Genomic DNA, 12821 nt, shown 5'->3' on the forward strand with positions numbered 1-12821 from the left:
TATATTGCTATTATTCTAAAGTTTTAGCTATTATAGTATCCTTAACTCCTTTTTATCTTAGGAAATGAGAGTTTTATTTACAAGAAAATTTTGTTTAGGAGATAATATCATTGAACTTTGTATCAAAAGTCATAATGGGATATTTTGTAATGTCCCGGGGTGAACTCTAAAGTCCTTGTTATTTTTTTCTGTAGATCACAGTGATGTTAGGAAGAATATAACTAAACAAAGGTAACAGAGAAGAAGTATTCAAATAATGTAACTGCTAAGTGGAAGTCTTAAATGAGAGCTCATCAACTTAGCAGATAAATTATTTTATAATACACAATAAAATTTAAAAATTATTTAAAAGTAATTTGTTAGGATCAGACTTTGATTATTTTATATTTATTTTATTCATAAAGTTTGCATTATGTTTATTTCTCCTTTCATTTGTTTTATAGGTGTTTGTGAGTTGCAATTTTTGTGGAAAGTCTATCTCCTACAGCTGCTCAACTGTGCCCCATCAGGGCAGAGGTTTTAGTCAGTATGGTGTCAGTGGCTCACCAACAAAATCTAAAGTCACAAGTTGCCCTGGCTGTCGAAAACCCCTTCCTCGATGTGCACTTTGCCTCATCAATATGGGAACACCTGTTTCTAGTTGTCCTGGTATGACATAATTCTACAGTATACTTTTTGGAGCTGAAATTGTTTCTACATAATTGATTTAATGTTGTAAATAAAAGACATAGCCGCTTGAGTTTATATTATTTCTAAGAGCAAGCCACTTTGCTGGCTTGAAGGTTTTTGTGTTCTCTATGAAATCTGTACATTAAAAGTAAAATCTATATCCATGATATCTCAGGTAATCTCACAGATGCTTGCCAATTTAACATTCGTGAGAAGAGCTTAAATATTAAATAATCTTATAACATTTTCTTACCACTTTTTCTAAAAGGAGCTCCCTCAAATTTTATGTTTAAAAGTCACTGTGGCCCCATCTAGTAACAAATACCTTGTGTGCATAAAGAATTTTTGATAGTCTCAAAGCACTTTGACATTTTCTCTTATTTCATGTTCAAAATCTACCTGTGAAAATATGTAGAGAATGTATTAACCTAGAAGTCAGATCCCTTTACTTCTAAGTTTTGGTGTTGGCTTCTGCTATATTTGTCAGCTACCTAGTAAATATATATACTTTTTTAATGGTTAGAAATATTAACATTGTTTACTGCTTAAAGTAAACATATAGAGAAAATTTTTGAGAGCAGTAGATAATTGAATATAATGTACCTAGTGGCTAGAAACATTTCAGCTATTTATATAACTTGAAAATGATGCTATAGCAAAAAATTTAATGAAAAACATTTGAATATCTGGCATACTGGTAAATGAATAAGGAATAAAGAACTGAGTATGGTATTAGAATGCCTGTTGTAGTTCTGGCTCTGTGACATTTAGTCGGTGACCTTGAGAGTCACTTTAACGCTCTTACATATGAGGTGTTGGACTGGGAGATCCCTTCTAGTTGTGAAATTCTGGAATTCTGTTCTGTAGCTGGTTCTTGTAAATAGTCTGTTTTATTGTTACATTAACATCTGTGAAAGAGATTTGCTAGTATCATTAAGTTATTTTTCAACATAGTGCCTTTTTTTTTAACAAATGCAATATGTGATGTTTTCAAATGCACATGTTAGTTTTGACTTAAGCTTTAATCAAGGCTTTTCATTTTTAACATTGCATGTTGATCACTTTTTTTACGTCCTTGATACAAATAAATAGAAAATAACAATTGGGAATAAAAATCTACTACAATGAAAGAACAAGGAGGCAAAATATAGCGTAAATAAGTTCTATGTGAACTGAGATACATAGAAATAGTTCAACTTACTATGTCTTTTGGACCATAAGCCTCAGGAAGCTGTAATGGCTAGAGTGCTGTTTCTTTTTGCTAGATACTAGCTTTTCAGTTTTTTCTATTTTTGAAATAGGTAAGAAAAGATAAAAGCAATTTTCTGGAATTTGAAGAAAATTAAATCATAAAACATTTTAAGTTCTCTGTTATAGAGACTGTTAATTTAACGAATATTCAACACCCAGGTTTATCAAGTCTTAACATTTTCTCATATTTGCTTCAAAAATTTTTTTCTAAATTTGCTTCAGAAATAATTTCTTTATATAGATTTGAGTACATGTTTAATGCACTAAGTTAAGGCTGATGTGCTAGGATGACTCAAAGATCCTCGTGGAGCTTATGGTATATAATGAGCATGGATAGCTAATGTAAAATAAGAAATTATATGTTCTAGAAAATAAATACTAGTCCAGAATCTTTTATCTGTCATTCCAGAATCTCTAAAGATCTGAAAAGCCAAAAACAATTTTTTTTAATGAATTTACAATAATCTCATTTGGCAAAAGAAAAAATCTGTTCAGAATTGACGTGAAGTTATTAAAGTTTTTATTTCTGTTGTTTATTTGTGAACATTCATATGTTTCACTGCAGAAATGCTAATGTGTTTAATTACAAGATGGTACCTCAGACTTTTCCTGGAGGTGTTATATAATATTTGCTCATTATTTTCCTAACATCCCCAAAGATTCCAAATTCTGAAATGCATTTAGCTCTCTGAGGTGAATAAGGGATATTATATAAAGAAAATGTTAGGAATTTTGAAAGAGGGTAACATTGCTTCTATCTGAAGCATATCTGAAAAACCTCAAAAAGAAGATGCCATTTAAGTTGGTCCTCTAAAGTCTGATAGATTTAAATATGTGAAGATTTTAGGGAAGCCTATCCAGGTTGTAGGCAAAGAGTACAAAGCATGAACTAAGGTAAAGAGATTAGTGAAGTTGATAAGTACAGAGAGTGTATGGGAACTACCAAGTGCATCGGTGTGACAGAGCCTAGGAAACAGTGTAGGAAAATTAGGGGAGCCTGAATCTGATCTTTAAAGGCATTACTGAGCTGAGTTAATTACAAAGTAATAAGCATTTTCTTTTTTTATTCTGTAAAATCAGAAAAATCTGAGTTCCAGAATAAAATAGGACCTGATAGAAATCAAATGTTGGCTCATGGCAGTTTAAAGATTTAGGTATACAAATCTGTGTTGCTTTGCCTGCAATTAGAGATGGCATCCATCCATCATGCTTTGTGATCCAAATGGCCAGAATTTCCATAAGCTTATTTAACTGAGGGTTACAAATTTTTACAGTCACTTGTGCTTTGAGGATTGGAACTCTATTGAAACTGTCTCACTGAGTTTATAGTTATAATGTTTATGTTATAAACAGTAATATTTAGCATTAAAAATTATAAACGTTATTCAACAGTGTTTGTTTCATAGCTGTTTTTCTAAGTGCTAGAAATGTTACAGTGAACTAAACAGATAAAAATCGCTGTCCTTATAGAGCTTAACTTCTAGGTATGATACATTTTTAAAAGTTAGATTATATATTCGTTTCTTTCTTACTCTTCTTTTTTTATTATTATTGTTGTTGTTAGTGCCTAAGTGAAACTTTAGTTACCCTCAACTATTCTATAGCACTTTTCATAATTCACTATAAATCTTTTAAATTTAAAAGCTATTTGATCTTAAAATGCCTTCTCACATGGCAGTGAGGTAGAGCTGTTATTTTCAGCTTCATCAGAAACATAAGGATTAATCTGTTCTGGACTCAGTCTGTTTTCTCTTTGTATTCGAAGTTACAAAAACAAAGTGAAAATCACTAATGAGAACTATACACAAAGGTATAAAATACCTTATATTTAAAAGGTCTGTATTTCCTTTTTCTCTTCTCTCTTTTTCTCTCTTTCATTATTAATTGTCTTTATGAAGCTTTTAGGAAGAATTTCAGTGTGTGTACATCTTAAATTCTTGAACCACCTTCACATCCTTTCATCTCCATACCATTAGCAAAAAGAGATGGGTGTTTTAAATAATTGTTTACAAGACAATTGTGGTCATTACAGTGTGACCAGCAATGGCCCAGGTGAAATTTTGAACATAACATTATGTCTTAATAGGTACACAATTGCTTAATTAAACTTAATAGTTTTACTTACTCATTTTTCTATTCTTGTCTCTAATTATATATGATCTTAAAATAATTTGATTTGCTGTTTTAGAACAAAATAAAACATATTAAGGTGGCCAAAATTAATAGAATGAGCATTTTTCAAGCACTAAAAGTTATGTAAATTTGTGTGTAGTTGTACATGTGTAAATGTACATGTGTAGTAACACATTTTTCTTCAAGTTTTTGTGAATAACAAATGTATAGTAATGTACTATACATGTACGTCGTGTACAATGATAAATCAATCATCAGTGAGTCTTTTACTCTGCTTTAACATAGCATTGTCTATACTAGTGCCTTGGATTGTTTCTCCCTACTTCATACCACCTCTTTGGGCTCTTCCCAAAGGTCATTACTGTCCTAAATTATGTGTTAGTTTAGTCTCTTGCTTGTCTGTATAGTTTTTTTTACACGTTTACTGTCGTCTGTGTTTTAAATTCTATGTAAATGAGTCATACACATATGTCCTTCAACAAGCCTTTTTTGCTCAACATTGGAGTTGGGGTTTTTTCTTCTTTTTTTAGTTTCAATTATGCTCATTAATGTAGTGGTCATTTATTCCTTTTTTTAATTACTGCTTTATATTCCATTTATGACTACACAAATTTTTCTATTCTACTATTGATGGACACTTGGTTTCCAGATTTTTACTGTTATGAACAGTGCTGCTATGAACATTCCTACATATGTCTCCTTTTACCATACACAGAAGTTTCTCCAGTGCATTTTCCTAGAAGTAGAATTGCTAAATCATACTATTTGGTAATGTTTTACTTAGGATTTTATGTCTGTTCAGGAGGAAGATTGGCCTATAATCTTTCTCATATTGGCTTTGTCTGATTTTGTTAGCAAAGCTGTACCCACCTCATGAAGTGCATTGGGAAATTGCCCCTCTTTTCCTATTCTTTGGAAAAGTTTGTTTAGATGAAAATTACCTGTTCTTTCAGTGTTTGGTAGAACTCACCTGTAAACTGGACTTGGTATTTTCTTTATGGGAAGTTTTTTAAACTACTGATTGTTTCTCTAAAATTGTTCATTCAGATTGCTTCTAAGTGGGTTTGATAATTTCTATTTTTCCATTTATTATTGACTATTAAAAATATAAGGAAACTGGTTATTCGGTATATTTTTCAATCTAAACTAGATTCTAGCATTAAAATTGCTGTTTCAGTATGATATGTGATTTGTATTTTGACATAATATTAGAAATACCTTTTAAGAAACTTTGAATCAAGTATTATGATATAGTTAATGAAGATCACTGTCTTTAACCCATAGGAGGCTCCAAATCAGATGAAAAAGTAGACTTGAGCAAAGACAAAAAATTAGCTCAGTTTAACAACTGGTTTACATGGTGTCACAATTGCAGACACGGTGGGCATGCTGGACACATGCTTAGTTGGTTCAGGTAATCAGCACATTCCTTCTTCTTTTAATTAATTAATTCTTTTAGCTGCATTGGGTCTCGTTGCTGTGCGCGGGCTTTCTCTAGTTGCAGCGAGCGGAGGCTACTCTTCGTTGCAGTGCAGGGGCTTCTCATTGCAGTGGCTTCTCTTGTTGCGGTGCGCAGGCTCTAGGGCGTGAAGGCTTCAGTAGTTGTGGCACGCGGGCTCAGTAGTTGTGGCTCGCGAGCTCAAGAGCGCAGGCTCAGTAGTTGTGGCGCACGGCTTAGTTGCTCCGCGGCATGTGGGATCTTCCCGGATCAGGGCTCAAACCTGTGTCCCCTGCATTGGCAGGTGGATTCTTAACCCCTGCGCCACCAGGGAAGTCCCCATTCTTTCTTTAATAGGCTTGGAGTTAGAGGAGATAAAGCAGATGACCTTTTAAATAGTTCAGATTTATACAGCCAAAGGATGAATTTCTTTTATACTGTCACTTAAGTTAACAAAGGTGGTATGAACATTTCTATCACTAGCCTATGTAATCTTAAACTATAAAATTAATACTTGTATAAGAAATTGTTTAAATATTACGTATGGGTTAAATATTTGAAAAGCATTATTTAACTTTACTTGAGGAAAGGATATATTTGCAGTTTTTTACGACTGACCGAATATCCTATCATATATAATATATAGTATGTAACTGAATTCAATGATAGAATACATGTCAAACTCCTATATTAGTTATCTCATAAATAAGTTTGTTATGTAGTAAGTACGCACTTCATACAGTGGAGACTCAAGACCATATTTAACTTTTACTTTGAGTAGTATCAGTGGCCCTGTACCTTCAGTGCTATAACTTTTACACCCAGTTTGTCACATTGACTTTAATTTAAACTCTGAGCACATCCCTGTCACATTCATAACTGTAAATGAGATAGCTTATTATATATTTAGAAAGTAATGCTGTTCATTTTTCAGTAACTTGCTCCCCATGTTCAGGCTAGCACTCATTTCTAGTTTAATGCTTTTAATGCTTTTTGTCTTTGGGTTTTAATTCCTGTAATTTTCAAATGCCATTTGAAAAATTGCATTATAGATATCGATAGGTATATAGATAAATGAATGTATGTATGTGTAATTTAGGTGTTTAACTGTGACTTTACCTATTTTTCAGGGATCATGCCGAGTGTCCTGTGTCTGCATGCACGTGTAAATGTATGCAGTTGGATACAACAGGGAATCTGGTACCTGCAGAGACTGTCCAGCCATAAAATGTTATGCCCTAAAGAGGAACCTTCAAGTGTGGAGCTTTCTGATAGATGTCCTTCATAGCTCAGAAACATACCTCAGAACAAGTCACTCATGACTTTCCTGTAATGGGAAAATAAATCATTCTATCAAATCACCAATTTGATGTTTGAGTGATTTTGATGTACTTCACAGAGACAAATGCTGCTGAAATGAACAGAGTGTGGGCATGAATTTTGTTCAGTAGGTTGGAAAAGTTCATTTTGGAAAGAACTTTTTAGGGTTTTGTTGAAATTATGAACACTGTGCAAACAGAGTTTCTGGAGTGACCAAGAACAGACCTTGAAACCATACTTTTTATGTTGCAATTGGTTATCTTTCAGTAAAATCTGTACACTTTTAAAATAGAATAATATGCCCAATTCAGTGATTCAGACAGTAGTTTAAGCTTACTCATGCTTAGATTCCTTCCAGATTAAATTTAAATTGTGGATTTTTACTTTTAGAATTAGAAAGCCCCCTACCCTACACTGGAGAATTATTTATCAAGGTATGATTGATATAAATTTTTTTAAGGAGTCTCTTCTCTCATACACTTTCATTTTAAGATAAGAAATCTTTTGGCACAGACATTTATTGTCTTCCAAAGAAAAGTCAAAATTAAGAATGTATCTTACAACTTTTTCTCTTTTGAGGAGAAAAATATGCACCATTTCAAGGAAACGTATAAAATTTTCCTTTTCAACCTTTTGCTTTCCAATGTCCTTATTTGTCTTCAAAGATTTCTGTCCCTGTTAATTTATCATCTTATGCTCATCATCTGGAAGCATTTGGCTGAATACAAAGTGTATACAAGTCTATGTGTGACCAACCATTCAGCATAATCTACGTCACTATGTCCTACTGTCGGATTGCCTCTTGCAGAATATCCTGTTTTTTCTAAGGTAGACTTAGAGATGTTGGGGAAACCAGAGTCACTTTGGAGATAATTTCACCTTTAATGTAAGTTTCTTAAAGTAAGTATATTTGGGCCAATTTAGGGACTTTATTTTCAAATTTTATTTTTTCCCTTTTCACAGCTAGATAGTTGGAAGAGAAATACAAAGGATTTGTAGCATCATCTGACATATGCAGAGGGCTGAACTGAATTTCATAGTTGAAGTTGTACTTATAGAAAAATAAAAAGTAAGCCTAAAAATTATCTTACAGATTTTGAAGAAAGAAATATCTTAAACAAGAATTTTAGAAGCTTTCACGTTAGCAATTTTACCTGGTGAAACTAAGATCTGTTAGATTAATTTGAGGTATGACTTAAATCCTGAACAAAGGTGGATTAAATTTATTTTTTACTTTGAGATCTATTACAAAAGTCTCTTTTCTAGGAAAACATTGCATATCTACTCTAAACATCTCATCTAGATGACAATCTTTTGTTTAAAAGAAAGAACTGGGAATAGTTACAATCTTTTTTTTTTTTTTTTTAAACAAAGATTGTTATTAAGGGGACTTTTTCCAGTCTTCTAAGTAAATCTTACTGATTTCATTTTACTAAAACATAACCTTTACCTTTAAAGTTGCTTCAGTTGAAGTGTTTCTTTCAAATTTGCTCTGTCCAAAATATGAAAAGTCAGCTTTAGTATCAAACTGTTATATACATTTTCATTTCTCCTTAGCTAAAGTAAGGTAAATTTTTGAATTGATGTTTAGAATAGGGTTATATCTAAAATACTTATAATTTTTGGAAGTACAATATAAGACATAAGCATAAAGTCTATTATATAATCTGCTTGTAATCACAGGATGACATTTTTAAGAATAACTTTATGCCTGTGTCAGCCTTCTAATATTTTCTGTGAAACCCAAATATTCATATAAGATGTCTATTATGCTTGTTTTGCATTTTATTGTATGTGGAACATGAAAATAGACTAATTTTTTCATTTTTATTACTTGGTCACTAATATTTGGGTTTATAAACTCAACGAGATATTTTACCTAAACATGTTCAATAGAAGTGTTTAATAAAAGTGTTTTATTATTTTTTTAAATTGAATAAAAATGGATTGAAGTCAACATGTCTAATCTAGAAATTATCTATGACCACTCTGCAAATAATCCAATAAAATAATAAAATAGTAGTTATTTTGATGGCAAATTTGATTCTTAGTCTTAGAAGTAACTTTTTATAGACTCTGTTTTTCAGCTTTCCAAAATGGTTATTATTCATTAAAATGGTATATTTAAAAAGTATCTTTCCATTGTCAGTGCTACACCCAGTAAGTATTAGAGTGAGAAACAAATAGTCCTGCATTTAATTGCATGGCTGGATGTAATTTCAGTCACTCATTTGACTGCAGATATTCAAAGTATGGGTTTTGAAATTTAAATTATAATCCTAGTCCCAGTATCTTGGCCAAGTGGCTTGACCTTTTTGAGCTTCAATTTCCTAATATGTTAAAAGGTATAGAAATTCCCACCTCATAGGGTGATTGGGCATGTTAGGTGATGAAATAAACATGAAGTGTTATATCCGTCGCATAATGCTCTGTAAAAGGTAGTGCTTAACAGTCATTGTTACCTAATCTTTATTGGTTACTCATGTGTCAGCACTTTTTAATTGAATATGGTATAATTTAAACAAAGTATGTACATTTACATTTGTCTCAGTAGTGAAAATTTCCCAAGAGCTTGTTTTTCCAAATCTGGATAAATTATGGCATTTTCTTTTGAGATAGAACTTAGCTACTTTTGTTTATCCTGTATTTAGAATATTACTTTCTGCTGTATGAAGAAGTCCTCTGAACAACCACCTAGGATTTTAATGTGATACAAGAGTGAACCCAGGGATGAAAATTAAAATTTTGGTAAATCTGGACCGTTGACCAGTAACCATTGAAAACTTGAACTTTTCATATCTATATTCAACTCTTAAGTCCTGGCCTTCATAGGAGAAAATATCCAGTATTTTCCCAGTAAAATCCTTCCTTTTCTGCCATTCTGTTACACTTGATGTTCATTTAAGTAAAATTGTTGGGGGGATGGTGATAATAAGAAAGGAAGTACACTGTGAGGTTTGTTCTCGTTCGGGATAGCTGTAGTTAAGACAAGTGGGCACTAAGTAGTTGTACACGTCTAACATCTGCTCAGAGGTGTCAGAGAGAGGGGAGAGGCATTTTAGGTGTTAGTTCAACATCCTTGTATAGAGGGCCTGTGACCCCCATGGCCATGGCAGAGATGGGGCTAGCTGGACAACTGCTCATCTAGCCACTACTCTCCCATTACATCATCTGCCTATTCTTCCCTCCTACTCGAAAATTTTGTAGGTTTCTTTACTGATTATAGAAAGCACTTTATGAAAATATTAATCTTTATAAAGTATTAATTTTTTACTAGAGTATATAGACAGAAGGAAAGTTCCCGAAATGTTTTTAAAAGATAGTGTAATCCAGGTATCAGATTAACATAGATTGCCAAAACAAAGAACTGATTTCATTTAGGAATATTCATGATAAATTCATAAGTAAAGTCAATATCTAATCCAACAGTACATTACTGAGAACAGTAGTTACTGTTGGTGCTTATTATTTGCCAGGTACCATGCACATTATCCTGTTTAATCCTCACTGTAGCCCTATGAGGCAGATACACTATTACTGCTCCCATTCTATACATGAGGCAATTAAGGCATAGGGACCTTAGGTCACTTGTCCTAGGTTGTACAGCTAATAAATAGCAGAGCCAACTTAGACTCCAGTAGTCTGACTTCCCAATCTGTACTTTTAATTACTGTTTTATACTTCCACGTCCTACTTTATGGGCTGTGTATAGGAGAATAATTCACTATGACAATTGAGGGTTTATTATATTTAGTATTAATACACCAAAAGAGAAAAAAACATGTCAGTGGCTCTTTGGATGTAAAAAGCAGTTGATAAAATCCAAAAATTGATTCCTGATTTGTTCTTTAGATTTAGTTTTTATCATGAAAAGGAAATGTTTTTCCTTCATTTTTTTCCCCTTCTATTTTACTGTCTCTCAAACAGCCAGCATCAACGCAGTGGGGAAATAATAGGAATAAAACAAGGATCAAGTGGTTACCGTTGGTTCTGCACATAGCAGTGCAGAAGAGGAAAGTGGATGGGGGCACACCCTTGCTTCTCTTCCAAGTCTTTAAAGTTTGGTATGGCAAAAATACCATAAAGAGTTAAAAGGCAAGCAAACTGGTAAGCTACAACATGCATACAAATTTAATACCCTTAATTCACAAAGAACGTTCTGAAACCCATAAGGAAAAGACACAACCAATGGATAATATTGATCAAGGACTTGTACAGCCAAAATAAAATGGCCAACAAACATAAATAAATGTTAAATTGGTAATAAAGTAATGCAGATTAAAACGACAGCAGGATACTGTTCACTTGCCTGTGTAAATTAAAAGGAATAATATGTATTTTCATGGATATGGGAAAGGAACATTCTCAAATAACAACTTGTGAGAGTGTGTTATTAGTACCAGTGTTCCTGAGGACAGTGAGTAATATGTATCAAAAGCCTTAAAAAGCTTCATGCCCTCTGACATAGTATATTGGAAATATTTTCTGAGGGATTAATTGGATAAGTACACAAAGGTGTATGTTTCTATGGAATGGTTATCACAGTATTTTTTATAATAACTTGGAAGCCTAAATGTTCAATAATAAGAGTAAAGAAATTGTCACATACATACAATGGAATACTAACTATTCAAATAGTATGGGTATTTTTATTGACAAAGGACGATTCATGATATATTTATAAATGGAGGGAAAGGCAAGTTATAGGATAGTATATATAGAATATATTTGTATGGAACACTATTGGAGAATATAAAATTTTAACAGTGGCCATCTTTCAAGAATAGAATTTTTTTAAAAATTTTATTTATTTATTTATTTATGGCTGTGTTGGGTCTTCGTTTCTGTGCGAGGGCTTTCTCTAGTTGCGGCAAGTGGGGGCCACTCTTAATCGCGGTGCGCGGGCCTCTCACTATCACGGCTTCTCTTGTTGCGGAGCACAGGCTCCAGACGCGCAGGCTCAGTAATTGTGGCTCACGGGCCTAGTTGCTCCGTGGCATGTGGGATCTTCCCAGACCAGGTCTCAAACCCGTGTCCCCTGCATTGGCAGGCAGATTCTCAACCACTGCGCCACCAGGGAAGCCCAAGAATAGAATTTTAAGTGGCATTTTTCTTGTCTGCATCTTCTAGTTTTTCTACAATAATGATGAATGTATAAATAAATGAATATGCATATCACACACACGTTAGTGACTTTTATAAAAGTTACCCATGACCTGTTATCTTGTTCTTACCATAATGAACAAATTATTATGAGGTGAAGAAACTTGCTATAAGGTATTATGAAAACGATTACTGAGATTTAATTATTTGGAAAGCATTTTTCTAGATTTCATATTCTACAGTAATACATAAGAATAATAAACAGATGTGGTTCTTTCTCTTAATTGTCTCTTTTGTCATATTTGGAAACAGTGCATTTTGTTCTCCATTTAACACATTGGGAAATGGATCTATAAAATAGTTCTGATATTCCTGAGGTAGTATTACATAATTAATGACTTTGTTTCAATCTTCTCTCTCCTAGATGTTCCTCAGGATATTTTCTGACTCCTCTGTTTTGGCTCTGGGCCTGTGGCAGGACACCTATCCTCTGTGTTTAGAATTTAGTTAATTATTGTCCAATGCAGTGTAGAGTGCATTTTACTCAACTCATTTCCAATAATTTAACAAGCTACTTATGTTTAAGTGATGAATTCTGAACATGCCTGCATGTCCATGCTTCCATCAAAGGACCAAGCATTAGCGTGCCTACATGCGCCAGACATTTAAGGTTATGATTTCAAAGGATTGATGGCACCATCTTTGCCTCGGAAAAGCTGTAATATCTAATGGAAGAGGTAGACGTGAGCATTGTTTTCAGACTCAAATTCACTCAGATTAATATTTATAATTTCTGGAAAGAGTATCATTATAGCATCTTGTCTCTTTCTGCAGCCAAAAAAAAATGTCAGTTTATTTTATTTAATTTTCTAATTTTGGACTTTCAAAAATTATTTTCTAATTAGAA

At 33.0% G+C, this 12821-nt stretch overlaps 2 protein-coding genes across 5 annotated transcripts in view; both read left to right on the top strand.

The window, feature by feature from the left end:
• The window catches only part of MIOS (meiosis regulator for oocyte development), a 41013-nt gene extending 34157 nt beyond the window's left edge, over positions 1-6856 (top strand). For all 4 annotated transcript variants that reach the window (XM_027102507.1, XM_027102506.1, XM_027102508.1 and 1 more), the window contains exons 10-12: positions 444-648; positions 5338-5467; positions 6622-6856. In XM_027102507.1, coding sequence (XP_026958308.1) covers positions 444-648; positions 5338-5467; positions 6622-6718 — 432 coding nt within the window. In that variant the 3' untranslated portion in view covers positions 6719-6856. The remainder of the gene's footprint in view (positions 1-443; positions 649-5337; positions 5468-6621) is intronic.
• Positions 6857-9862: 3006 nt separating this feature from the next.
• The window catches only part of UMAD1 (UBAP1-MVB12-associated (UMA) domain containing 1), a 271116-nt gene continuing 268157 nt past the window's right edge, over positions 9863-12821 (top strand). Inside the window, exons 1-2 of the mRNA XM_027102512.1 lie at positions 9863-10918; positions 12339-12651. Of these exons, the coding sequence (XP_026958313.1) occupies positions 12643-12651 (9 nt within the window). The 5' untranslated portion in view covers positions 9863-10918; positions 12339-12642. The remainder of the gene's footprint in view (positions 10919-12338; positions 12652-12821) is intronic.

This window comes from Aethalodelphis obliquidens, unplaced genomic scaffold, assembly GCF_003676395.1.
Source record: "Aethalodelphis obliquidens isolate GAN/ISIS:26980383/991018 unplaced genomic scaffold, ASM367639v1 scaffold5, whole genome shotgun sequence".
NCBI lineage: Eukaryota > Metazoa > Chordata > Mammalia > Artiodactyla > Delphinidae > Aethalodelphis > Aethalodelphis obliquidens.